General features: G+C 44.1%; 1 protein-coding gene across 8 annotated transcripts in view; it reads left to right on the forward strand.

Moving 5' to 3' along the window:
- The window catches only part of Rbm47 (RNA binding motif protein 47), a 138,079-nt gene that overhangs the window by 103,523 nt on the left and 8,737 nt on the right, over positions 1–25,819 (forward strand). For 7 of the 8 annotated variants that reach the window (XM_006250951.4, XM_063273127.1, XM_063273128.1 and 4 more), the window contains 2 exons: positions 4,870–4,989; positions 24,352–25,511. In XM_006250951.4, the coding sequence (XP_006251013.1) occupies positions 24,383–25,511 (1,129 nt within the window). In that variant the 5' untranslated portion in view covers positions 4,870–4,989; positions 24,352–24,382. Of the gene's footprint in view, positions 1–4,869; positions 4,990–24,351; positions 25,512–25,819 lie in introns of those variants that run through there. The other variant, NM_001005882.1, reaches the window with a different exon arrangement.

Here is a 25,819-nt window from a genome sequence, read left to right on the forward strand (position 1 = left end):
CCTGTGCCAATTGCTGTCACGAGGAAAAAGCAATTAGCTCCAAACTACCTTGTTTCCCTCGCAGTGAGCAGTGAGAGGCACTCGAGACTTAAAAGCAGTTCCTATGGGATGCCTCACAGATAAATGCTGGGTCCTGTCTGTAAGGGATATGTGCATTATGTAATGGGAATATACATACATTGTTATATTCACTGACTTCAAAATGGTGTTTTCATTTCTGTCATAGGTCAGGACCTGGTCCTGAGAACTTTTACAAAAATATCAGATGTGGAAATATCACCCTTGGGTTTATTCATTCCGTTTCTTTACTCTTTTCAAATTCAGTACCTTGTGGATAAAGACAGGATTTGAATGACCAGGGACAATGTTAAAATTCGGTACTTGGTATTAAGAAAAGTCACAATGACATCTCACATTAATTAAAGTTAAGCACTGGCGCTGGGCCAGGACTGAGCCTTGGATTGGGGTTTAGATGTGAATCAGACCAGATTCTGCTCTAGTAAAGTTTTAATTTGGCAGACAATGGGCTCAGTCACTAACAGCTACTGTAAGCTTAAGCCACATGTCAAAATCCTACCATGTTTGTCCTGCAATATGCCAATTTCCTGGGGGCTCAACCTAGTGTCACACAGAGTGCTAGATGATGCTGGGGCACGTCTCGGTGTCTCCCCACACTGCTTCATGGAGGAATGAAATTTATGGCTGAGCTCAGGTAGCCGTGCAGGGGATCTGGGAGGATCTGATGCACCGTGAACTACCTGTAAGGGGAACTGCGTCGGGAGACGGAGCTGGATGAGAACTAAGACTCCTCTGGTCTTATGAGGATATTGACTTTATCCTAAAGACAGCGGCGAGATCCAGCAATAGGCTGATAGGACCCCATGGTTGGATTTTAAAGGCCACTGTGAATTTATTGTCATGTGCAGGAGTGACTGGGATGAAGGCAGTCCAGGAGGCTACTGAAGTTACAGACGACAGTTTATAGCATACTACAAAGGCGGGCTCTTTAATTCATAGAGTGGTTCTCGAGCTCGGGACACAAGTGAGAAGGCCAAGGCCTTGACAGTTCAGAGCATGCACGAGAAGGTCAAGTGGCAACTAGAAATCTGACGTCCAATCACAGTTTCCTGGTAGCTCTGGTAGTCTTCCTCTTTGAGAGTGGGTAACAGATTTACCTAAGGAGCTGTTTTCAATAAGAAGTATTTGGCCAGCTTGTTAGCATACATCTGTTATCTCAATACTGGAGTACTGGGAGCTGAAGCAAAAGTATCAGTCTTTCAAAGCTATCCTGAGCTTCGGCTGAGCTACATAAGCCCCTGTCTACAAAATGGAAGACATATAAATGATTACTACTAATTCATTTTAATCAATATATAAAATAACAGATTTCTTAATGACATACATGCTCAATTTTGGTTGATTTCTTACACCTTGCCATCACAGCTCGCGCTCTCTCTCTCTCTCTCTCTCTCTCTCTCTCTCTCTCTCTCTCTCTCTCTCTCTCTCCCCCACTGTACCTTTCTACCCCAGTATTCCTCCCTCCACTTTCTCTGCATATACGTACCCTCCCTACCCATATCCCTTTTAACAAAATCTCCTTTCCTTCCTCTCTGCTCATTCCTTCTTGGCCTCTACACACACATAAATACATGTATTTAGAAGCTGGAGAGCATGGGTGAAATTTTAATTTTCAGCTTGCATTTGTAATTGAGATTGAAGTAACCCAGAGCATGACATGACAATCAGCTGTTAAAAAAAATGTATTAGTTTATAAAGTTTTTGTTTGTTTGATTTTTACTGTATCCTGTCTCATTCCAACCAATGAATTTGAAACAACTTTAAAAACCATATCTAGAGGGCACTGGAGAGATGGGTCCTTGATGCTTGTGTAGAGGACCTGGATTCAGTTCCCACACCCTCATCTGTCCTCCTGTTCCTGCTTCCTGAACAAGATGCCCCTACTTACTACAGCAAAACTCTCATATACATAAATAAAAATAAATAAGAGAATTAAATCTTTTAAAAGGAAGCTTTTAGTTTAAAAGAAAGGAACAATTGTAAAGCTCTTGCTTTTTAAAGAGGTGGGCTGTGCTCTGCCTCAGCTGGTGACTGTTCTTGCTGCCCAATGAAGCCAACCTGCCTACCAGATTTCAACTCAAGGAAACCATCTGGAGGTGGGAGGAGAGAATTCCACAAAGTGCCATACATGCACCCATCATACAGATGCACACAATAACAATAATAATAATATAGCAATAATAATTAATAATGATTCAAAAAAGAAGGCAAGTATGGCAGCCAGACTCAGTGACTTTATAGACTTCACATTCACGAGTCTGAGGCAGGAGGTTTACCATGAATTCCAGGCGTGAGATACAGAGTGATAACCTGCCTCAAAAGCAAGTTCCAACCAAGCACTACCACTAAAACCAACAAAGACAGTCTGTACTCTGACGAGACACAGAAAGAGGCCAAAACAAAATCAGGAGAGACAATAAAAATGGAGACATCCTGCGTCAGCTGATCCCAGCATGTTTGGATTTTTGCTTTGTTTGTTTTATTTTGGATAGCCTTGTCTGTCCTGGGATTCACTCTGTAGACCAGGCTGGCCTTGATTGAATCAGATGTCTACGGGCCTCTGCCTCCTGAGTGCTGGGATTAAAGGTGTGCACCACCACACCAGCTTTCACAGCATTTGCTGGGAGCAGGGAGCAGCTATAAGATCCACTTCATGCAAAAAAAGAAAGAAAGAAAAAAAAAAGAAAGGAAGAAGGAAAGAAAGAAGGAAAAAAGAAAGGAAGGAAAAAGGAAAAAATGAATAGATCCAAGCTTACAGGTTTTATTTTGAAATTTTTCTGGGAACAATCCGAATAGTAAATATTGAAGTTTCTATGAAATAAATTCTATTTTGATTTATTGTGGGAAATCAGAATTTTCTGGAAATGTATCTTGAGCCTACACGTTGTACTTGAAGGGATTTTGTTAGTCACAAGCTACGACTGCCCCCTCGGTGAACCTTCTTTGCCTAAGTATAGCATAAAACTGAAACCTGTTTCATTATATGTTAGCTTTCAGATTATGGAGTTTACATGGCCACTGCTGAGCTGTTACATTGCTAAGGGGGAACATTTACTAACACACGCAGTGGGCAACCTCAAAGTTCTGTACAAGTTCGTCATATTTCCTATGAAGGCTCTCCCCTCGAAGGCTGAGTGCAGCCAGGAGCGTGGTCCAGGAGTCTACATTTTATTCTATAGCCCTGGTGCTTCGATTAACGAGACACGGCTCATAGTTTGCTTTAATGTTTACAGTTTTATCAGACTGGCATTGGAGTGGTGGATGTCCAGCAGCTGACACGCAGAGCTATGTTTTCAGGGTTAGGTAAAGTCTGCGTGCATCAAGAGTGCACATGTTTATTGACTGCAGCTCTCTAAGGCTTTGGCCTCTTTCCCCTCTGAGGAGATTTTTTTTTTTTTTTAGAGATTTTCTGAGGCGTTTTGGATACCTTTGTTTTATATTGTTGTTTTATACATGACTAGGATTTGAGGTTATTCCTTGTGTTCTGGTAAAGACATGGATCGCTCAGAACACCAGCCATTCCAACAGAGATGTAGTGAAACGAATTTGTGTTTTAACTGGCTTTAGAGTCCAGTTGGTCCAGAAGATTCCAAAGTGTGCTCAGACCCTGAAAGGTCCTACAGTATCCCCATGAAGCCACTGGCTTTGTTTCTTGGTCTAATCTCTCTGCCTGGCTAAGTTTTTGGTGGAAGAATGCCTGAAGCCAACCAAAAATGAACAACAGTGGCAAAACCAGCTGTTTAAAAACTAGCAGTTCAGCTATATCATTACTTTAAATAAGCAAAGGGGTTTGCATAAAATCAGAGACCAGAGGGAAAGACATGGTGGCACATGCCTGGGACCCCTAGCACTTAAGAGGCAGAGGCAGGAGAATTACCAGTTTCAGGCCATTCTGGGGTATATAGCATGTCTGTGTCTCAGGCCAGGACATGGTCATGAAGGCGTTGGGAATCTAATCTTCCACCCCACACTCTAGTGCTGCACTCATGGCACCATAGTGGATGTAAGAAATTTGGACGCACAAGCCATTTGGCTCTCCAGGTCTGTTGATAGTTGTAAAGACTGGGTAGAGTGTGTCCCCAGATATCTCACATGTCTGTGTTCGTGTCTTGAACATTTTAATTTGATTTTGCATTCCTTTCATTTGAATATTTTATACTAGTAGGATTTCTAACACTAACTTAAGATCTGAACTGATACTTTTCATTTTTTCATAATCCTCTCCCTGAAAAAAAAAAAAAAACCCTCAAGAAATCTTGACTGTGACTTTAGGGCCGAGGCAGTCACTCTCAAGCCAACTCTGATTAATTGCAGGTGGATTGCTCAGCCTTGTCCCTGTGGCCTTGGGGACAGGCTGTGGATGAGGTCAGGCACTAGTAATGATTTGTTAGTGATGTGTAACATAACTCCACAAGCCATGTAGGAGACCTCGAGCTAGATATTTTTATCTCGGTATATAAGGAGGTAGGTCTTTTTGTGAGTCTCTGGACTACAACTGTAATTTTCCTAAGCAGTATGCACATCTCTAAGTCATGGCTGCTCTAAAGGTCAAACCACACCAAATGAAAGAGAATGCTCCTGTTCCTGTCTCATTTCCCCATTTCTTCAAGGATAAGATAATGAGTTACGTTTCTTGCTTTCTAGAGGACATAAGAATAATGGTTTCTTGAGTAATCGGAGTAAAGATAGTTCATTTTGGGAAGAAAACATCCTCAATTTCTAGGCCCGTGTGAAACTTATGTTGAAATGAAGAAAATCAAAACATTCCTAACATTTTCTTCACTGCTTTAGGGTTTGCCTCAAAGAATACTTCAAGAACTGAACAGAGAAATCCCAAGTGAGCTGCCTGAATCTTCGCGAATTCTCTTGTTCTACCTTCCATAGAAAGACCAATCAAATTGCTGACTTTTGGTGAGTGCACCTCCTAGAATCCTTTTCTTCCCTATTTAAGTAAGAACATAATTCCCCTTCCTATCCAACAGGACACCTGTGAGGTGATGTATACCTTGGTGTTTACATGGTGAATTAGTGGAATGTTACACGGGACAATGAGTTTCTTTGAAACTGCACTATAAATCCTTATTTATCTGTGCATATCACATCTGAGTGGCTTGAAAGGACACATCTCTTCCTGTAGAAAGAGACTGGAGTAACCTGGACTGCTCACAGTCTACCTGTGACATCTCAAACAACATTAGTCTGCCTGTCTGCCTGTCTGTCTGTCTGTCTGTCTGTCTTTCTTTCTTCCTTCCTTCCTTTCTTTCTTTCTTTCTTTCTTTCTTTCTTTCTCCCTTCCTTCCTTCCTTTCTTGTTTTGTCTATTGGGTTTTTTAAATTTTATTCAATATATCCTGATCACTGTCCCCCTCCCACAACCTCTCCCCCTCATTGTTATGTTTTTAAGAAAGAGTCTCTTGTAGTCCAAGGTAGCTTTGAACTTTTGATCTTCCCACCTCCGTCCAGCAAATGCTAAGATTATGGGTAGGCACCACCACAACCTGTAGTCATCAGTATTTTGACATTTTTCAATGCCTGGTACGCAAGGAAGGGTCTCTGTACAAGACAGACAGAAGATTTGGTATGATGGTATTTGATTTGGGAGCTGTCCCCATAGCTTCTGCAAATTGGCCTTCTTGCTTGTTATTTAAAGCAGAAGTAGCTGTCACTTCAGACTTTCCGATGCATGACCCTTTGTCCTTTCTTTCATAACCAGCTTGCTTCACAAAGCACGTCTTCAGGGTTCATTTGTAGGGCTGAATAATATTCCATTGTAAGACATGGACCAGGTTTTGTTAATTCTTATCCATCAGCAGACATCAGGGTATTCCCTGGTTTTGGCTACTGTGAATAATATGCCCAAGAACACCTGAGTCCTGCTTTTATTTTAGATTTACATCCAGCAGTAGGAGTTGGTAAATCAAAGTATTTACAGGCTTTCTTTCTTTTTTTCCCTGAAGTATCAGCAGATTGTTTTCCACCCTAATTTTTTACACTGTTGCCATCACTGTACAAAGAGTCTACCTAACTGGCCACAGTATAGGGGCTTGTCTTGACAATCGACATTATAATAAGGGTAAAGTGGCATATCGGCTTTTTTCTGGCCCCTAAGGATTAACGATGCTTGTATCTTGAAGAAATGTGTGTTCAAGGCATCCACCCATGTTAATCAAGTTGCTGCCTGCTTTACAGCTGAGTCCGTGATTGTTTCTGGATTCTGGGCATTGGTTCTTTATCTTAAGTGAAGGCATAGCCCAGGCAGAAGTTAATAAGATGCCACAGATGCGTTCAGCCTTCGTCTGCATCGTTTCTTGCAGACTAAAGTTGTTTGTCCCACAGGTAGTCGAGAGAAAGTTTGGGGAAACAGATACAGCTCATGTAACTAGCATACAGTAGTGAAATCTGTTAGTCTTTTGGCTTCATGAAATCCCAACACAAGAACACCAGAAGCTGATAGTATTTTAAGCTTGCCTGTGCACATCTGTGTGCATGTCTGTTATAAGGATATTTATTTGGAAACCGAGGGAACGAGAGAGGACATGCTCACTGTGGTTGGGAGTGGGGAGTTTTAGGTAGATGACTGCACCATTCACAGAAAAGTCAATTGTTCCTCATGCCACATCGGAGAAACTAAGCTAGCCTACCCACAGTACCAGGGGTTTTTCCAGAAGTTTCCCTAGTGCTGCTTTTTTGTTTTTTTGTGGACAGAGCCTATGTATGATTCCAATATAAAATATGAAATCTTTCCAGCCCCTTTCCTGGCAGACTTGTGAGAAGGAGGAAGAAACTCCTGGCTGTGTTTGCTGCCCCTCCTAGTACCAAAGGTCTACAGTGAGCTGGCCGCTCTCTGTCGGGCCTGAGATAACAGCAGGGCTGCATTTATGCTACCATAGTTACAGGATTTTCTGTCAGAACAAGATTCAGTTAGACTTTCAACATCAGAACACTCGGCGTGGGGAGTCAGTGTCCAAATTCCAGATCAGTTAGTGCTCAATCTGTTAACATAATCTTCAGGACAGAGTTTACCAGGTCCGCCCCTCCCCTGCTTTACACCGGGTTTGGTTTATAAGGAGAAACTCTGTTGGCCATTGTGGGCCACTCTCATTCTAGCTTTACCATAAGTGGGGATTTGGGGAAAAGTAGAAATGACTAAGTGAATCACATTTTCTGATATTAGATGGCACTCGATAACCTATACTTTCTAAAAATAATTTGTGAGGTTCGAGTAGTGCATTTCCCTTGATGGTCTCTTCACATTCAGTCACCTTGCTGTCCATGTGAGCTTGAGAATAGTTAGCTCACTTCCAGGCTGTTTTTATTCATGCATCAGGGCTCAACTGAAATATTAACTCCACATGTGCATGGTGAACGCAGAGAGAATAAGAGAAATGACATCAATTCAACCCCACCACCCATTTCCATCCCTGACGGATGACCTATTTCTTGATATTTTCTGTTTACTTGCACCATTCTACTGGGTACATTTCATGAACTTCTTTAATATTGTTTTGCTTTCTTGAACTGTTAACATAGTCAGTTGTCAATCCAAGCAACTACTGCCTAGCCAAGCTGTAGAGGCTCTCATTAGCCCTCTCTTCCCTTTTCACCTCCTCATAACTTCCATTTCCATAGAGGTAAACAAAGCAAGTCATTTGTTCCAAATAACACGCTCATTCCACCTTCAACTCTCATTTATAGACAAATGAACATTTCAGTTTTTCACGACCAAGCTCTCCTCTCTTTCCTGATCACAACTGTACTGGTGGGAATTATTCAAACAGGTTCTAAGAGCAAGGAGCGATCAGATAGCCGCATACCTTGATTCCCACTTGTTACAATGGGTACTTATTAACCAAGGCGATTACAGTTGGGAGTCAGAGATAGCAAATGGAGGTCTAAGACCAGAGAAAAGCACATTAGCAAGAAGGGAAAGCAAAGGCAAACGAGGAAGGAAGATGATGGGCTGCAGGAGGACATGGTTGTTCCAACCTGCGTTCCCTCAGCTTTGCCCAGAGTGCTCTCTTCTGTATGGAACAAGGGTCACGAGACTTATGTGAGGCTGAGGACCTTGGAGTTTGTGTGCTTCTGAATCATGTGGTTAGTATCAGATTAACCCGAGAGCCCCTTTCACAGGACCCCCCACTATGTGGCAGAGACCTCCCCAGCAGAAGCAGTATTCCTGGGAAGGTTGGAATACCGACCTCCTGCCGGGTCTTTCCCATTGTCTTTCACTAGAACATTCTTTTCCCCATATTTTCTTTTTCACAGAGGCTATAGTTGTAGTGCTCTATAATACAATGAAAGCATTTGAAAGTGTATGAGTGTTTTGCCCGCATGCGTGTCTGGTGCCCATAAAGATGGTGAGGGTGTTGGGACTGGAGTGTCATGGCTGGCTTCCACCACCGTGTGGGTGCTGGGAACCAATCCTGGATCCTCTACAAAACACTAAGTGCTCTTATGCCTTGAGCCATCTCTCTAGCTAGCCCCTTTAAAAAAAAATGCTTTCAATTTTTAAAATGTATGTATTTTTTTAGTTTATATGTAGGTGTGTTCTACCCAAATGTATGTACATACACTGCATTGACTGCCTAGTATCCACACATCCTCCAGTATTCTCACTGGAGGTCGGAAGAGGGCACTGGAACTGGAGTTACGGAGCCGTGAGCAGACAGTGGATGCTGGGACTTGAACCTGCGTCTTCAACAAGAGCATTAAGTGCTCTTGACTACTGGGCCATTTTCAACTTCTAAATACCTCACATTCAGTTTAAACACAATTTTTTTTTGAGCATTTCACATATAACTCTTATATTTACATCATTTCCACCCATCTCTCCCTGCCTCAAATGCCTCCTCTGTCCTCTCCCACTTCCTCTTCCTTAATCATGGTTATTACCTACGTAAGCCCTGAGTCCAGGCTGTGCTCATCAACATGCTTGTGTTTGGGTCTGACACTTGGGATTCATGACCTATTGGTGTTATTCTGAGCCTGAAGAAAAGCTGATTCTCCCTCTCGAGGCAGTCATCGATTGCCTGTAGTTCTCGGGCGGGACCTTGTGAGATTTCCCTCGTCCAAACTGGCACTGACTGCGGTTTGTATTGTGAAGGTCTTGTTCAGGACACCATGTTGAGATTTCACGGCTATGACTACGGCACTTCCCAGGCATAATAAGATGGCACTGTCCCGGTCCTCTGTCTCTCACTGTTTTTCTTCCCCTTTTTGCATTTCTCTGAGCCCTGGGTCAGGTTTGTGAATCCCCAATCTCTTTGCATTTTGGCCAGCTAGTGATCTCTCTAGGAGCCTCCAGCTGCTGTTTAAAAACCAAAAGCTTCATTTATACCCACACACACATGAAAATCATCCTGGGCTTATTCCCCTTTGTAGGGGAATTCTCTTTCACCTTAAGGTCTAAGGTCGTTGAAATGCAAGGGCATCCACATTGAACAGGATCTGTGTCACCCCTGCTCCAATGGGAGCAGGTCTCATTTCATAGCTGTAACTGGAGTGACTAATGTTAATCAAACAAAATCAGGTCACACCTAAAACTGAAGCTAATGTTTGACTGTGTCGATCCAGCCCACAGCCTTTGTCTCAGGGCAGGCAAGTGGTCATGTTCCTTACAAAGAGACCTGTGAGAGTCTTGTAAACTTATTTCGCATGTCCCACCACCAGATCATCCTAGGACAAGCCCCAGCGAGCATGTGTTCATGGATCGAGGGATTCTAGCAGTATTCCATGGTTTCACAGTGCACCTGACTTTTGCTGCCTAGTAATGTAGTTGGAAGCGGGAGGACAGGACGCCCCTCATGCACATCACAGTGACTGCTAAAGTTTATATTGGGGGAAGTTCTCTTTCTTCATCTCTCGAAAGATTAATTCAAAAAACTTAAAAAGCATTTATTTTTTTCTTTCGAGTATATTCTTTCTTAAAATACACTTTGTACACCAGTTTTAGATTTTTTTAAAATAGTTTGTTTTTAATTTTTATGTACATTTGGTGCTTTCCCTGCATGTGAGAGGGAGTCAGATCCCCTAGACAGGGGTTATAGGTTGCTGTGAACTGCCATGTAGGTGCTGGGAATTGAACCTGGGTCCTCTAGGAGGAGCAGTCAGTGCTCTTAACCACTGAGCCATCTCTCCAGCCCCCAGTTTTAGAATTTTAAAGTGATTTGTTTGTTTCTTTTTCTTTTTTTAAAGACAGGGTTTCTCTGTGTAGCCCTGGCTGTCCTGAAACTCACTAGGTAGACCAGGCTGGCCTTGAACTCACAGAGATTCACCTGCTCTTCCTCCCAATGATGGGATTAAAGGTGTGAGCTACCACTGCCCAGCTTCCGTTTTAGAATTTTTAAAACAACATGAGTCTATTACTTTTGGACTGTCTGGATATATAAACATAAGATTCTATTACCTCCAAAAAAATTATCCACCTTTATTGAATTATAATTCCCTCTTAGTCGTGTAGCTCAGTGTTAGAGCGTTTGCTTGCCATACTTAAGAGCCTAGGCTCTACTCCCAACACCATGTTAAAAAAAATTCTTTTTTTCCAAATTTACCACAGTGCATCATGACTTTGTGCTAAGCTTGTGAACACACTTATATTTCATGACTTCTTTAATTAATAATAGTACTGTCAGCATTTTATAGCGAAACTGCAGTTGGGATGGAGGGATGCTATGTGAATGTATGAGGGAACCTTTGTTTCTCAAGGGCAGAGCACGGGTGGCAAAGGCACTTAACTCACAGTCTAGAGGTGCAGCCCCCATCCACACTCCACGGTGTGCACCCCGTATCCCCACTCTGAAAGTTAGGTCAGGAGAATGAATTCCATTTAAGCCAGACGATTGGTGACATCTGTGTCCTGGCACTCTGGAAGTAGAGGAATATAGATCAGGAGTTCAAGACCACCCTTGGTTACGTAGTGAGTTCAAGGCCAACCTGGGTTACTTGAGACCCTGCCATTAAAAAAAAAAAAAAAAAGTTAACTCCATGAGTTGTTGATTTTAGAGTAGAGCTGGATACCACTTCACACACGGCTGGAGTAGCTGTGGTACATTGTGCTGAACTCCAGGGTCTGGAAAGCAAAGTGGGGTATTACAGTGTAGCGAGGAATGGTTTCCCCAATTGTTTATCATGGAGCTGGGGTTTTATCGTCTTTTATCTGTGTTGACCTAGGCCCATTCCCCACTGATTGTGATTTTATTACATTTACACTGGCCAGAACTAACAGCATATGTGAGGAAGAAGCAAAGAAAGCATATCCTGTTGGAGAGAGCATGATTTTGCCATCAGGTGTACCCCTCACATCTGTCTGGGTCCTTGGGAGGGCTGTCTGACTCTCTCAATTTTCCATCCTTCAAAAAGGAGAGCACCAATAGCTCGCGCTTATCAGACGTGGTTCCGGTGTGGGCACTTGGCACGGGTGTCCTGTTCATGATCTTTAAGATATAGATCACCTCGGCCTTTGCTCACTTTGTAAGAGAGGGTGATGAGGAGCCAAGACTCTGGATATGTTAACAACATCCTATAACAATGTTGTTGTTTTGGGGGTGGGGGCTCTCAAACTCAGGGAATCAGGGTTTTTAGAGTTTGCCAGACCACATTAAGAAAATTTAAATTTGTCTTTTCCTCCCAGAATGACAACTCTGAGACTAACTATCAAATGCCTAGGCCATAAGCTTTGGCTCCATCCCCTGACTAGCTCGGAACTTATTTAAACTCTTCTATGTGTTCCTCACGGTTAATGGTCTCTCCTTCAGCCCTAACCCACTTCTTCCTTTGTGTCTTCCTCAGCATCTTGTTCGAATCTCTCTCACATTGATTGCTGCCTCTCTCTCTGCATCTCCTTTTATTCTCTCACTATTTTCCAGAATTTTCTCTTCCTGTCAGTGTCCCACCTCCTGTTTCCTACCTCTCAGCTCATTGGCCATTGGTTTGTTTTTGTTTTTTTTTTTTATTGACAGGTGATAGCTATAGGAGATTCTCTCTACAGGGCCAGGCTGTCAGCCATTTTGGCTTTGCAAATCTTCCATTCTCTGCCATTGTAATTTAACCCTACCTTTGTTGCATAAGAGCAACCATAGACAGACAGGACTAACGCCTTGTTCATGGCTGAGTTGCAGTAAAACTGTAAAAATATCCAGAAAGGCAAGGTCAGCATGGCGGCCCTGGTTTGCTGTTTTCTTCTCCAGGGCAGTACTACTCACAGAAATGTCAAGAATTAAGGAATTTCCATGAAATGTCTGGTACTCATAAATTCAAGGGCTATAAGCTCACTGGCCATAGCGCTTTGTCAGTCTACTTTTAAGATAATTCTAGAAATTATTTCCAGCCTATCTCCTTTCTTGCAAGGATTACCTGTAAGCTATCTCTCTCTCTTCTCTTTCACTGCTGCCCTGTCCTCTGCACATGAGCTAACCACACCATTCTCCCGAAATGACCCACATATGGAAGGAGGCCCCCTAAGGGTTTCTCACAGGGCTAAATGGTTTGGTCATAAAACGGGAGTTGCTTTTCATGAGTTTAATGGATTCTATAAAGCCCTTACAAGGACATTTATAGTAATATAACCTATGATAACATAGTTCTGAGGATAACAGGACAAGGAAGGAGTCTGTCTCCATAATTAGCCAGAGGTATGGAAAGTTCTAGGCCTTTCTGCATGTGATAACTGGATCGTTCCTTGGGTTTGACCGTTGGTTATCTACATTATTGAGCTAGCCTTAGCTTCCAACGCAATAAACGTTCACTCAACTGGTATGTGACCGCCTAGTCCTGAGTACTCTTGTGCCTTTGTGGCTACCACCTCACCCTGCTGCACTGTCCCCAGCACAGCGCTTTGTGCAAAAACACATTGATTGCTACTGGTTAGCCTGTTGAGTTAGAAATTACAACCTTTCCCTTTAACAAATATCTTTTATTTTCCAAACTTTGAGGGTCAGGAACAGGCACAGACTCTCTCCTCTTAGAGAAAGACAGAGGGAAAATGATAGTAGTTGCAGCATGTCTGAAAGGGGACAATGACAGCAATTCATAGGTTTGGTCTATCTGACACTAACCATGGCTGGCAAGACAGAGACCCTCAGGTTTGTCTTGTGCCATTCATTCTGAGGTTCTAGATCGTCTGTCTTCTTATAAATGTCACTCATTTGTCCTGGGCACTTAGAGTACTTCCTAAATGCATTGATCAAATCCTGAGCAGAACCATTGTGCAAGAACCATGCCCTTTGCACCTGAAGATTCATCTGAGGCCCCCTGGCCATGTCTTCTGCCTTCAGTTTCCCGTTGTCTCCACACAGAATAAGGAGTGGGTTTCAGCCCAGCTCCATTTGCCTTCTGAGCCTCTTCTGTCCCTTTTACACCTCTTGGCATTTCAGCCGCTCTAGATAATTCCAACAGACTTGCAAATGTTCCTCTTTGTTTATAGGGCTCCCTCAGCTCTTTCCTCCTTCCTGCTAGACTAGGAACACAAAGACTGAGCAGTGGCTGCATGCTGAAGCACTCTTAGCACAGCCTCGTACACAGCAAGTACCCAGTGAGTGAATGAGAAAATGAGGGTGTGACTATTGTTTCCTAGTCTACACCATCACGGCATTGCCATTGGAGGATGAAGCTGACTTCAGTACCAATGAATTGTTCCAAGACCACATTCTCAGTGACTGTCCGTAGTATGCCTTAAATAATGTGACTCTTGTGAGGTGAGGCTTATTATGTTATTACAGAAGTCATAAGTGGAATTTAAAAGTGACCCACGTCTTGAGAACCAGATTGCCAGCAGTTCCCATGTGTCCCAGAAGTGGAGGTTCTCAATTTAAATGAAACACTGTGATAGCAGGGCAGGTCATTAGCCTGGTTTCAGAAGTCCCATTTGTGACCTGTCAGTTAGCCTGTGGTGCAGATTAGTAGTCAAGACCACAAAATGTGATAGTAATATATGATGGTAATTGTTGCACATGAAAAATAAAATCAGTAACATCTCTGCCACATTATTAATAAGATGTCTGGTATCTCAGACACTGACCTGTCCCCTTGAACAACACTGCCCGTGTCAAAGCTGGAACGCAGAACTGTTGGCCTGGTTGGGTGGTACATGCCTGTAATCTTAATACTCAGGAGAAAGAGGTAGGAAGACTAGTGAGTTCTAGGCCAACTTGGACTATAGATCCTTTGTAGTCTCTAGGGGGACCTGGGGAGGGGGTGTGAGGAACAGTTCAAAAGAAAGAATACAAAACACCAGACTTCCGCTGAGGGGAGATACATGAAATAACACATGTTAATTACTTATTATATACCATCTTGGCAACTCCAGTGGATTACAGCGACAGTTCTCCACAAAGGGACACGCTGTACATCCCCCATCCCACAAACTTTGCACTGTCTCTGGTTGTCACAATGTTGTAGGATCACGTGTTTGTGCATCCCGTGGGTAGAGGGGCAGGGATGCTTTCAAACATCCTACAATGCCAAGACCATCCCCTCACAACATCCAGAATGCTGACAGAGCTACGGAAGGTTCGAAATCCTGCGTTAAATGTTGCCTTGGGTCCTCGTGCAGCTCAGAATCTGGGACTCTGTGAAATGAGATCATGTGGGTAGGGAAAAAAATCTAAAATGCAAACCATCGCGTCTCTTCAAGACAGAAACCTCAGCAGCTGCTTTCTTAATTCAGGCATCTGCCTGCCTTCCAGTTAGACTTTCTGTTCTGTCCCCATCTCTCAATGGCGCAGGCCAGCAGAGCCAGAACAAGGAGGGAACCGATAGATGCCTCCTACTGTATGCTGGTGGTGTGCTTTGGGTCTGCTTAGGTGTTTGTTTCCAGTACCAATGAACTTGTTAAGTGTTAAGTGTTGTAATGCTTATAAAAGGGACAAGACAGTGGATTCCCAGCAGATATTCATGGACTGTCAAACGCCGGGGCAGAAATTCCCTCTACTTTACCCACTTTTTGGCAAGTAGTTTCACCCCTCTTGTGACGTACGACTGGTATCCCCGGGAACCCACAGCAAAGCCTCCCTTTCAGGGTCGTGTAGATAGAAGTGCCTGGGAAAATTAAGCCTCTTGGCTCTTCTGTTGATCAAACACGGCCATCCATTGAGTGATGTCCTTTATTTACCATAACAGACTATGTTACCAGCATCAACATGGCTGAGCCCTCCTACACGAACTATTCCTCAATCTAGAGCATCTAAAGTAGAAAAAGGCCAGAATGTCATTGTCTTCTATCTCTAAAATTTTGCGTATAGCAAGGAGACTCACAGAAAGGCTTTTTTATGTGTCCAGAGGGCAATTTAGTGTAGGCGGGGTGAGGGTGGGGTGGGGAGTACCGGGTGAGTCCGTGTTCCCTTCCTTGCTTATTGTTTGAGCTCCTAGGTAAATTCCTAGTCCTGTGGCCTGACTTCCAGTGGGAATCCTTTTACTCTTTCAGTCTTAGGACTGACAGACATGCCCCAATTCGACCAGAGCCCCAAGAGCAGGAGCAGCCCTCCCTGATGTTTATTCGAGTAGGTGGTGGTGACTTGGCACTGGGCAAAACACTAAATGCCACATGTTAGAAACCCTCTGCAGAAGCTGATCTTTCTTTCCTGGTTTCTTCCTGATTTGTGGTGAGCTCTTTCTTCACACAGAATATCTCTGTAATCCATGAGGTTATTCACAACCTTAGTGACAAAGTTCTCCCTAAAATGTGAACCCTGGTCTTAAAGCGACCCCCCCTTTCCTCTTCTCTTTTCCTTTCAAACCCATACCCCACCCTCTCCCCCAGCACCCTATCTCTGCCATCCATATTAACTTGGAACTCTTAACAGTTTTTCTTCCTCAGCCTCCTAAGTGCTGGGTTTATAAGCATAAACCACTTAATCCAGCTTAAGTAACAGTCTTTAAAACAAGAACAGCCATTGCTAACCTTTCTCGCTTATTGTGAGTCAGGTGTCTTCAAGTGTCACTGAATCCTCTCAGGTGGGTGCTGACTAAACTGGTGCGTGTGGGAATCCAAGTCAGAACTCACGGGACAGGGTTAGAAAGTGGGATTCGAATTTGAATTCCTCTTTCCCTCCTCCCACACACACACATGTCAGAACTATGAACCAAAATTAACTGACAATCAAAGTAATTTTAGAATAAACTCATACATGCCTTTGATAAGGACTGGTTTTTTAAACACTAGAAATAGTTCTAAGTATATTGGCAACCAGTTAAAAACTAAAATCTGAATGAAAGATACTGTGAACCATACTAAGACCAGGATTCAAATCTGAAGATTTGTGCTGTGAGCTTACCTTGTAAGTGCAAATGTAACCTACAACAAAAATTCCACCAGAACCCAGGAGAGCAGTAGCTCTGCTTGAAAGTACATTTTCATACAGTAGCATATGCTAAGCTGAAAGATTGAATTCCTTCAAATACCCTGCCATGCCCACTTGATGTTGGCACCCCTCAGTGAGGAGTGAGGAGTGTGCACAGAGAGAGCATGTGCTGGGAGGGTCCCGCCTTCAGGCATCTGGCACCCAGGGGACACTTGGACCATTTGTAGAGTGTGGCAGGTCTCTACAGGTTCTTTCTGGAACCCCCTCTGCAAAGTGCTCAAGCCAAGGTTTGATGAGAATCAGATTTGTGCTTGGATGTCTAAGCCACAACACCAGAGAAGAATGACAGCCAGCCAGCTTACCTGTGGCATGGCACCTAGGAGGCTGACACACCAGTCTCCACCAGTACTCACCAGCTACTTCTGTGTCGACTGGTTTGAAGCTGGCCCTAAGAACCTTTTGCTTGCTTTCCTGTAAACACAAGAATCTTACATAGAGCCAGGATTCTTGTCTCATGTTCAAGTTCAATTTTCTTATAGTGACATTCCTTGATCCCTTCTTTTGAAGTTTTGGCCCAGGAGCCCCTCACATGTCGTTTCCTGTAATCCTCATGCTGTGAGGAGGATCAGCTGCAGCTGCTGTGGTGTGAACTCTGAATCAGGCTGGCACTGCCTCTGATGCTCATTCCCGGAGCTTCTACTTAATTGCTCTGTAGGGTAGGGACCCTAATAATACCCCTTCCCCATAGTATGCATCCAGATAAACAGAGCATAGCACTGCCTGTTACATTGCAGGCTTTATAGATGCGTCTGTGAAGCCTCAAAGATTTCTCTCATGGTTCACCACTGGAGGAGTCAAGACCATCCTTGCTCTCTCCGACTCTGAAGTCTGAGGTGCTCTGCCTGGTCCTGAAAGATTGTTTCCTGCCTTGTAAATAAACTGAGAAAGTCTATGCTGTGTGCCTGCATTCTTGTTTTACTCATAGCCAAGGATCAACTTCATCCACCCGTCTACCTTAAGCAGGGATCTTGGCATTCAGTTTTGGTATCTGTCAGACACTTCCCTGCACAGCATGCTGTTGTATGAGAATATTCTAGGCTAGTCTAGAAGGCATGACTGATCCAATCCTCTTCCTCACCCTTCTGAGAGCTGAGATTGCAATTGCTTGCTGCCACACCCAGTCCAAGGCTCATTTTTAATCCCTTTTTTTTCAATGTGAGATGGAGTTTCCCCTTGTAGACCTCTCTGGCTGTCCTGGAGCTAGCTCTGTAGACCAGGCTGACCTTGGACTCTGACTGCCTCTGCCTCCCTAGTGCTGGGATTAAAAGTGTGCCCCAGCACCACCCGGCTAATCTCAGGGCCTTGTGGCAGGTAGGCAAGTAGTCCACCACTGAGCTATGTTCCTTAGGAGTTTTGCTTTCTAAAGATAAAGGCTAGCCTGGAACTTGATGCATTGCTGAGCATGACCTCAAACCCCCGTTCCTTCGGCATCTGCTTCCCTAAAAGCTAGGGTGACCAGCTTGTGATGTCATACCAGACCTCCAAGGCTAATTTTATGTCTATTTGTTTATTTGCTTATTTATGTGAGTGTGTATATGTGTGTGAATGTGACTGTGTGAATGTGACTCTGTGTGTGCGTGCGTGTATCTGAGTGTGTCTGTGTGAGTGGATGTACACATATCTGGGTGAAGAGGTGGGCTTCCTTGGAACTGGAGTTATACATGTTTACAGGATATCCAGCTTGTTGTGTGAGTGTTTGGATCTGACCTCCAGCTCACACGAGCACGCAGCAAACCCCCCCAACCACTGAGCCATCTCTCTAGCTTCCTGGGGCTAATTTTTTTCCTTCCCCACCACAAGGCCTTTTTTTTTTTTTTTTTTTTTTTTTCGGAGCTGGGGACCGAACCCAGGGCCTTGCGCTTCCTAGGCAAGCGCTCTACCACTGAGCTAAATCCCCAACCCCCGCCATTTTTTTCCTTTCTAAGATTTATTTATTTATTATATATAAGTACACTGTAGCTGTCCTCAGACACACCAGAAGAGGGCATCGGATCTCTTTACAGATGGTTGTGAGCCACCATGTGGTTGCTGGGAATTGAACTCATGACCTCTGGAAGAGCAGTCGGGTGCTCTTAACCGCTGAGCCATCTCTCCAGCCCATTTTTTTCCTTTCTTAAATATAATTTTTAATTACGATATAATTACGCCTTTTCCCCCCTCTTTACTTTTCTCCTTCTAATCCCTTCCATGTACTCAGCCCTCCTTGATCTCCCCCAAATTCAAGACTGGTTTTTAGATTCTGAGGTGGCTGGGCACTGACCTTGAGGACTGTAACCTTATTAGGAACAGATTGTTAAGAATTAAACCCTGACCCTTTTGAAGCAGTTCCTGGTCAGTAAGCACACATGTAAAGAACCGTAGACTTCAACTTCTTGTGTCTAAGCATAATCCAGCTTGCTGGGAGGTGAGCGCCACAAGGACAAGGCCTTCCTGCAGCTAACACAGGACACATGGGTATGGTTACTCAAAAACAATTGGGTGGGTGGGTGAGTGAGTGGGTAGATAGGTAAAGAAGGAAAACAACCTCTGTCTCTTAAACTATCACTTACATGTGTTTGTCAAGAACTGTGTCATACCCGCTCATAAATACTGCACTGCTGCTTCGAGTAAGAGCCTGAAATGGGTCTGTGACTCTGGGATATATGTTATCTGTGTGTGAAACTATCAGAGGGTGATAATGAATGCCTGAAATGTCAGCACTTAGGAGGCAGAGCAAGGTGATTTCCGTGAGCTGCTGGCTAACCTGGGAGAGGCAGGCCAACCTGTTCAAAGAAAACAAAGGCTAGGAGAAGGCTCACTCAGCAAGGTGCTCAGAAGCACGCAGGGGAAGCTGGGCATGGCAATGCATGGCTACAACATCAGTGCTACATGGGATTTGGTGGGCAGAGAATGGGGGATCCCTGAAACGTACTGGCCAGCCTGGCCAGCCAAATCAGTAAGCTCCCGGCTCAGCGAGCACTCCTACTTCAGAAAATAAGGAGGCAACAGTGGAGGAAGGCATCCTAGATAGAATTCTAGCTTCTACACACAAAGTGGACACACATAAACAGAAAGTCAAAATGTTAGGTTTTTTTTTGTTGTTGATGGTTTTTTGTTTTTTTTTTTTGTTTTTTTTTTTTTGTTTTTTTTTTTTTTGCGCTGGTCCTGAATTTAAGCCGTTATTCAGCCTGGGACACAGAAGAGAGTGAATAGGCTTTCCACGTCAAATCTACATTACTCAGCTTCACTTAACCAGCACACTCTGACAGTTTCACCAGAACCAGGCTAGAGAGAAAGCATTGAAGACTGTGTAGGCCATACTGCCTATATTTCAAGTGGTGGACCATATGTGGTACCATAGTTGTTCCAAGTCCCATCCGCTATTGGTTTGGAGAGAAGTGATATGTCAGCCCCATAATGGCCTTTTAAAAGACACTATGTAAATGATTTCCTTTTTTATATAACTTATTTAACTGTGGCAGGATGATAAGGAGAATGGAGCTTGTAGACTATAAGATTTTCATAAACATACTCAACGGATCCAGCATCTCATCTGTCTGTCTGCCTGTCTGTCTGTCTGCCTGTCTATCTGTCTGCAAGGCTGAGGATAAGACACAAGACTTGTATATTATAAGCAAGTATAACATTTTGAAAGGCTTACCATTCAGGAAGCTGGAGAAATGGCTCAGTGTGAGGACTTACTGCTCTCCTAGAGGATCCAAGTTCAGTTCCCAGCACACACATTTGGTGACTCACAACTGCCTATTAGGCCAGCTCCAGAGGATCTGATGCTCTCGTCTGGCCTCCGCAGACACCCACACGCAAGTACACATACATACACAGGTAAAGAATTTTTAAAGGCATGTCATTTTTAAGGGCCTACGTAGAAATCCCAGTTTTGTTCACTTGTTGGTATTCTTTTCTGTTTTTCTGAAAGGAGAGTGGGGAGGGCAGGGGGCTGTGGTACTCTAAGGCCTAAGTTCTACTCCTGTGACCATACAGGACATCATGTTTACTGTTATGAAACACATAGAGTCTCCCTTGATCATGTATTTGCCATCCTCCATTGCAAGTCTCCTAAGCTACACCTGCTCATCTTCCATAGGGAAGGAGACAGACATTGACACTCAATGCTGGCACTGAAATTAAAGGAACAAATGCATCGTTCCAAACGGACACTCAGAAAACGTTTATAAGGAGCTGGTTCTAGCTGACTTACAAGCACTGAAGCACGAGGAAAACAAGATAAATGACTAGAAGGAAACCCCATCCAAAGATACATTTTAAACTTTTCATTACATTCATTTGTGTAGGTGGGGAGCGGGCGTGTGTGTGGAAGTCAGAAGAGAACTTGCAGGATTTGATCTTCTCCACCATAGAGGACCTACTGTTGTCAGGCTTGGTGGCAAGCGCCCTTACCCACTGAACCATCCTAATTAAAACCACTCTAAAGTTTAAATGATTGGTCTGAGTTTTCACCAGAATTTGAATCAAAAGTGATCTTGCCTTCCCTGAGCTGTTGCAGTGTTTTAGGCATAGGTGAAGGTGTCTTGTTCAAGTTGGGCGTGGTTGAGCATACCTGTGTAATCTCAGCCCAGAGGAGGCTGGGGTAGGAGGAACATGAGTTCAAAACCAGCCTGGACTCCAAGTGGGAATGTCTATATTGGTTATTTTCTGTCCTTGTGATAAGATAACATTACCAAGCAACTTGTGAAAACAAAGCCTTATCGTTCCTGGGGGTTGGAATCCACAATTGCTGGAGCGGGTGGCAGCGGACAGCAGCCTAGGAGGCTGGAGCAGGCAGCTGAGAACGCACATCTTGAACCTCAGCACTAAGCAAAGAGGGTGCTTTTTGTTGGCTTCTTTGTTGTGCTAAAATCAATTCTGTCCTTAGGATTCCCATTTACGGGTAGGGGAACTGATTCCTATAGTAGCTAAGTGTCCTCCTTCTAAGTCATACAACTAGGAAGGGTTACCGAGGACTCAGACAGCCATGCAGTCTGGCTTCAGCAGCCCTACACTCTATTGCTCTTGTCATGGCAGATGGATCAGAAGAGGACTGCTTGGCTAAGTGGCAACACATGTCTCTGTTGTGCATATCAGTATAGATTTGAGGTTCGTCTTTCTTTATGACACCAGCTGTTCTGTATGTTAACCTCAAACCCACAATCCTCTTGCCTCTGCCTTGTGAGTACTGGAATTACAGATGTGTGATACCATACTTCGCTTTCTTTTCTCTTTTTCTTTTATTTGTGATACTGGGTATTGAACCCAGGACCTGTCATGCCCACTATGCCAGCACATCCTCAGCCACCTCGCTAGTCCTTGAATTTTTGCTGAATAGTCTCATGCACAATTCATAATTCTATGTTTTAAAAGTAAACTTTTCCTGGTTATAGTTAAGTGGTGAAACCTTAGGCCACCATTAAAGTTATTTTTTACAAATAGTGAGAAGGTGTCTGTATGTTTCTAAAATATGAAGCCGCAAAGAGGAAGAAGCCACACCGCAGACACTAACCACAAAAGAGAAAAAAGATAGAGAAAGTTTTATGGTAGTTATCACAAGTAACACTTGTTTCTGTTTTGCTACTATTTTATTTTCTGTGTATGCTGTTTTACCTGCATGTATGTATGTGTGTATGTGTGTATGTATATGTATGTGCATGTATGTATGTGTATGTATATGTGCATGTATGTATGTGTATGTATATGTATGTGTATGTATGTGTGTATGTATATGTATGTGTATGTATGTGCATATGTGTGTATGTATATGTATGTGTATGTATGTACATGTATGTGTGTGCATATGTATAAGTATATGTATGTGTATGATGTGTGAATGTATATGTATGTATGTGTATATATGTGTATGTTTGTATGTGTGTATGTGTGTATGTATATATGTATATGTATGTGTGTATGTATGTATGTATGTATGTATGCATGCATGCATGTACCACATTCTTGTCTAGTGCCTGAGGAGCCCAAAAGAGGGTTTTAGATCTAGAACTTGAGTTACAGACAGTCATGAGATCCCATATGTGTACTAAGAATCAAATTTGGATCCTTTAGAAAGAAGATCAGCCAGTACTTTTAACTGCTGGGCCATCTCTCCAACCCATCTTGATTTTCTATAGAATTCATTTGCCCAATAATAAGATCTACTTCATTCTTTAAAAAATTCGTCCAGATGCTGGATGGTGGCCACACACACCTTTCATCAAAGCAGTCATGAGGCAGAGTCAAGCAGATCTCTGAGTTCCGGGTCAGCCTGGTCTAGAGTAGGTTCCAGGGCTACACAGAGAAACCCTGTCTTAAAACAAATGAAAAAGAAAGGAAAGAGAAAGAAGAAAGAGTTCATTCAAAACCTTTTCATTATAAGCATCGTATGTAACTTTTAATAACATCCTTACTCTCTGCTCACTCTCAGAATAAAGGTGGACACCATTCAGACCAGACACCCATGGCTACTTAATTTAAACAAATTTTAGTTCTGTTTCTTGCTCCCTTAAGCACCATTAGCTACAGTGGCAGCTTTCCTCTCATCTCCTCCAAAATTGTACTAAGCCAAGCATGGTGACGCCAAGGGCAGGAAGGTTGTGTGAGTTCAAGGCCACACTAAGCTACTTACTTACGAGGACCTGGTCTTTAAACAGAACAAAATAAACAAAGAGTTGGGGGCTGGAGAGATGGCTCAGAGGATAAGAGCACTGTCTGCTCTTCCAGAGGTCCTGAGTTCAATCCCCAGCAACCACATGGTGGCTCACAACCATCTGTAATGGGGTTTAATGCTCTGTTCTGGTGTGTCAGTGACAGGATGTTCATATACATTAAATAAATAAATCCTTAATAAAAAAAAAAAGAGTTGGACTTGGTTGGTAGCTCACATCTGTAATCCCAGTGCTTGGGAAGCTGGGATAGGAGAATTACCCTGAGATCCAGACATGACCTGGGTAGAGAATTGAGTTCCAGGTCATCTATGACTAGAATGATCGAGACCCTGCCTAAATAAATAAATAGATGTTTTGTACCACACAGTTCTGGGAAAAAAAGAAAAAAGAATATGGAATCTGGAACCAAAGCCTAGGTTCCTATGTGAACTGGGCAATTTACCCAACTCCCGAGTCTCTTTCCCCACAAGCCAGCTGAGTTGAATGTTAGTGTACAAAGGTGAGCTGAGAATGCAGATGACATTTCTTTGAAACCTGTGGTGTCTTTTTTTCCCCACAGAAATATTGCTTCACAGCTCCCTGAGATAACCTGGCTCTTTATGTACTAAGTCCAAATCTGAATGGTTCACAAAATTTAGCCTGAATGTCATAAAACCTCTGACTCGTTAGGACCGCTGCACACCAGTTGAGACAATCCCATTTCCTGTTGAAAACTTCAGCGCACAGCTCAGTAGCTGTAGGAAAACACCTCCTTGAAGTTTACGCTAATAAACACATTGCTGTAGGTCTGGAGATAGAACGTAGTGGTAGAACGCTGGCCTAACATGCAAAAGGCCCTAGGTTCCACGGCCCAACGACTCACACCACAATGGGAGACAATTATGTCCTTCCCTTTCTCTTAGTGTAATGGAAAGATCTACCATTAAATAAACAAAATAAACAGGCTGTGTGTGCCAAAGAAACAAATTTGCAATGTGCTGTAGTGAAATGATACTAGAGTCGAAAGTGCAGGAATAAAACAAAAATTGTTTACTACAAGAACTAAGATTTTCCCCAAAGATGACAGCAGGTTCTCACAGTTTGACTATTTAAAGGGCACCTGCATTTCTACAGCGACCTCCCCAATCTAACATCTCAATTCAGCACCCCACGACCTATCTGTTTACAAGAATGCATCACCCAAGAGTGAGCAGAAACACAGGAAGTGAGCTTAGATTGACGTCCTTGCTGGGTTCCCCACTCACACTCTTCCTTTCTCTTTTGCAGGTTTCCTCCAGCTGTGGATGCCTTTGACATTATGACTGCAGAAGATTCCACCACAGCCATGAACAGCGATCCAACAGTGGGGTCCTCCACCAAGGTACCGGAGGGTGTGGCGGGCGCGCCCAATGAGGCTGCACTGTTGGCACTGATGGAGCGCACCGGTTACAACATGGTACAGGAGAATGGGCAGCGCAAGTATGGTGGACCCCCGCCCGGCTGGGAGGGCCCGCATCCCCAGCGTGGCTGTGAGGTCTTCGTGGGCAAGATCCCACGTGATGTGTATGAAGATGAGCTGGTGCCTGTGTTTGAGACGGTAGGTCGCATCTACGAGCTGCGCCTCATGATGGATTTCGATGGCAAGAACCGCGGCTATGCCTTCGTGATGTACTGCCACAAGCACGAGGCCAAGCGAGCTGTCCGTGAGCTCAACAACTATGAGATCCGCCCGGGTCGTCTGCTGGGAGTGTGCTGCAGTGTGGACAACTGCCGCCTCTTCATCGGTGGCATCCCCAAGATGAAGAAGCGTGGGGAGATCCTGGAGGAGATCGCCAAGGTCACCGAGGGCGTGCTCAACGTGATTGTGTATGCCAGTGCAGCAGACAAGATGAAAAACCGAGGCTTCGCCTTTGTGGAATATGAGAGCCATCGGGCCGCAGCAATGGCCCGTCGCAAGCTCATGCCGGGTCGTATCCAGCTGTGGGGCCACCAGATAGCCGTGGACTGGGCCGAGCCAGAGATTGATGTAGATGAGGATGTGATGCAGACCGTGAAGATCCTCTACGTGCGCAACCTCATGATCGAGACCACCGAGGAGACCATCAAGAGGAGCTTTGGCCAGTTCAACCCAGGCTGTGTGGAAAGAGTCAAGAAGATCCGTGACTACGCCTTCGTGCACTTCACTAGCCGCGAGGACGCTGTGCACGCTATGAACAACCTCAATGGCACAGAGCTGGAGGGCTCCTGCTTAGAAGTCACGCTGGCCAAGCCTGTGGACAAGGAGCAGTACTCTCGCTACCAGAAGGCAGCCAAGGGTGGCGGTGGCTCAGCTGAGGCAGTGGCACAACAGCCCAGCTACGTGTACTCCTGTGACCCCTACACGCTGGCCTATTATGGCTACCCCTACAACGCGCTCATCGGGCCCAACCGGGACTACTTCGTGAAAAGTTAGTGGAGACTTGAGGGCCCCATGGGTGTTCAGCCCCCTAGACAAGGGTGTCCGATTGAGCGTGGCTGAAAGTCCCTAGGCCCTGACCCATGTAGAGCAAGCCTGCTTATCCTTTGGAGGTTATGTTACAGTCTGATTCTGAGCCAGGCCAGCATGCTAAAGGGCGAGGCTAGAGGACTCCTAGTTTGAGGGGAGCCTGGGTTACCACTTCCGAAATTAAATCTTAAGGTGCTGGTTAGCGAAGTCGTGGTTTCTTAGAGTCACTAAGGATATAAGACCAAGCATGACACTAGAACGGACTCATGA

Source organism: Rattus norvegicus, chromosome 14 (genome assembly GCF_036323735.1).
Source record: "Rattus norvegicus strain BN/NHsdMcwi chromosome 14, GRCr8, whole genome shotgun sequence".
NCBI lineage: Eukaryota > Metazoa > Chordata > Mammalia > Rodentia > Muridae > Rattus > Rattus norvegicus.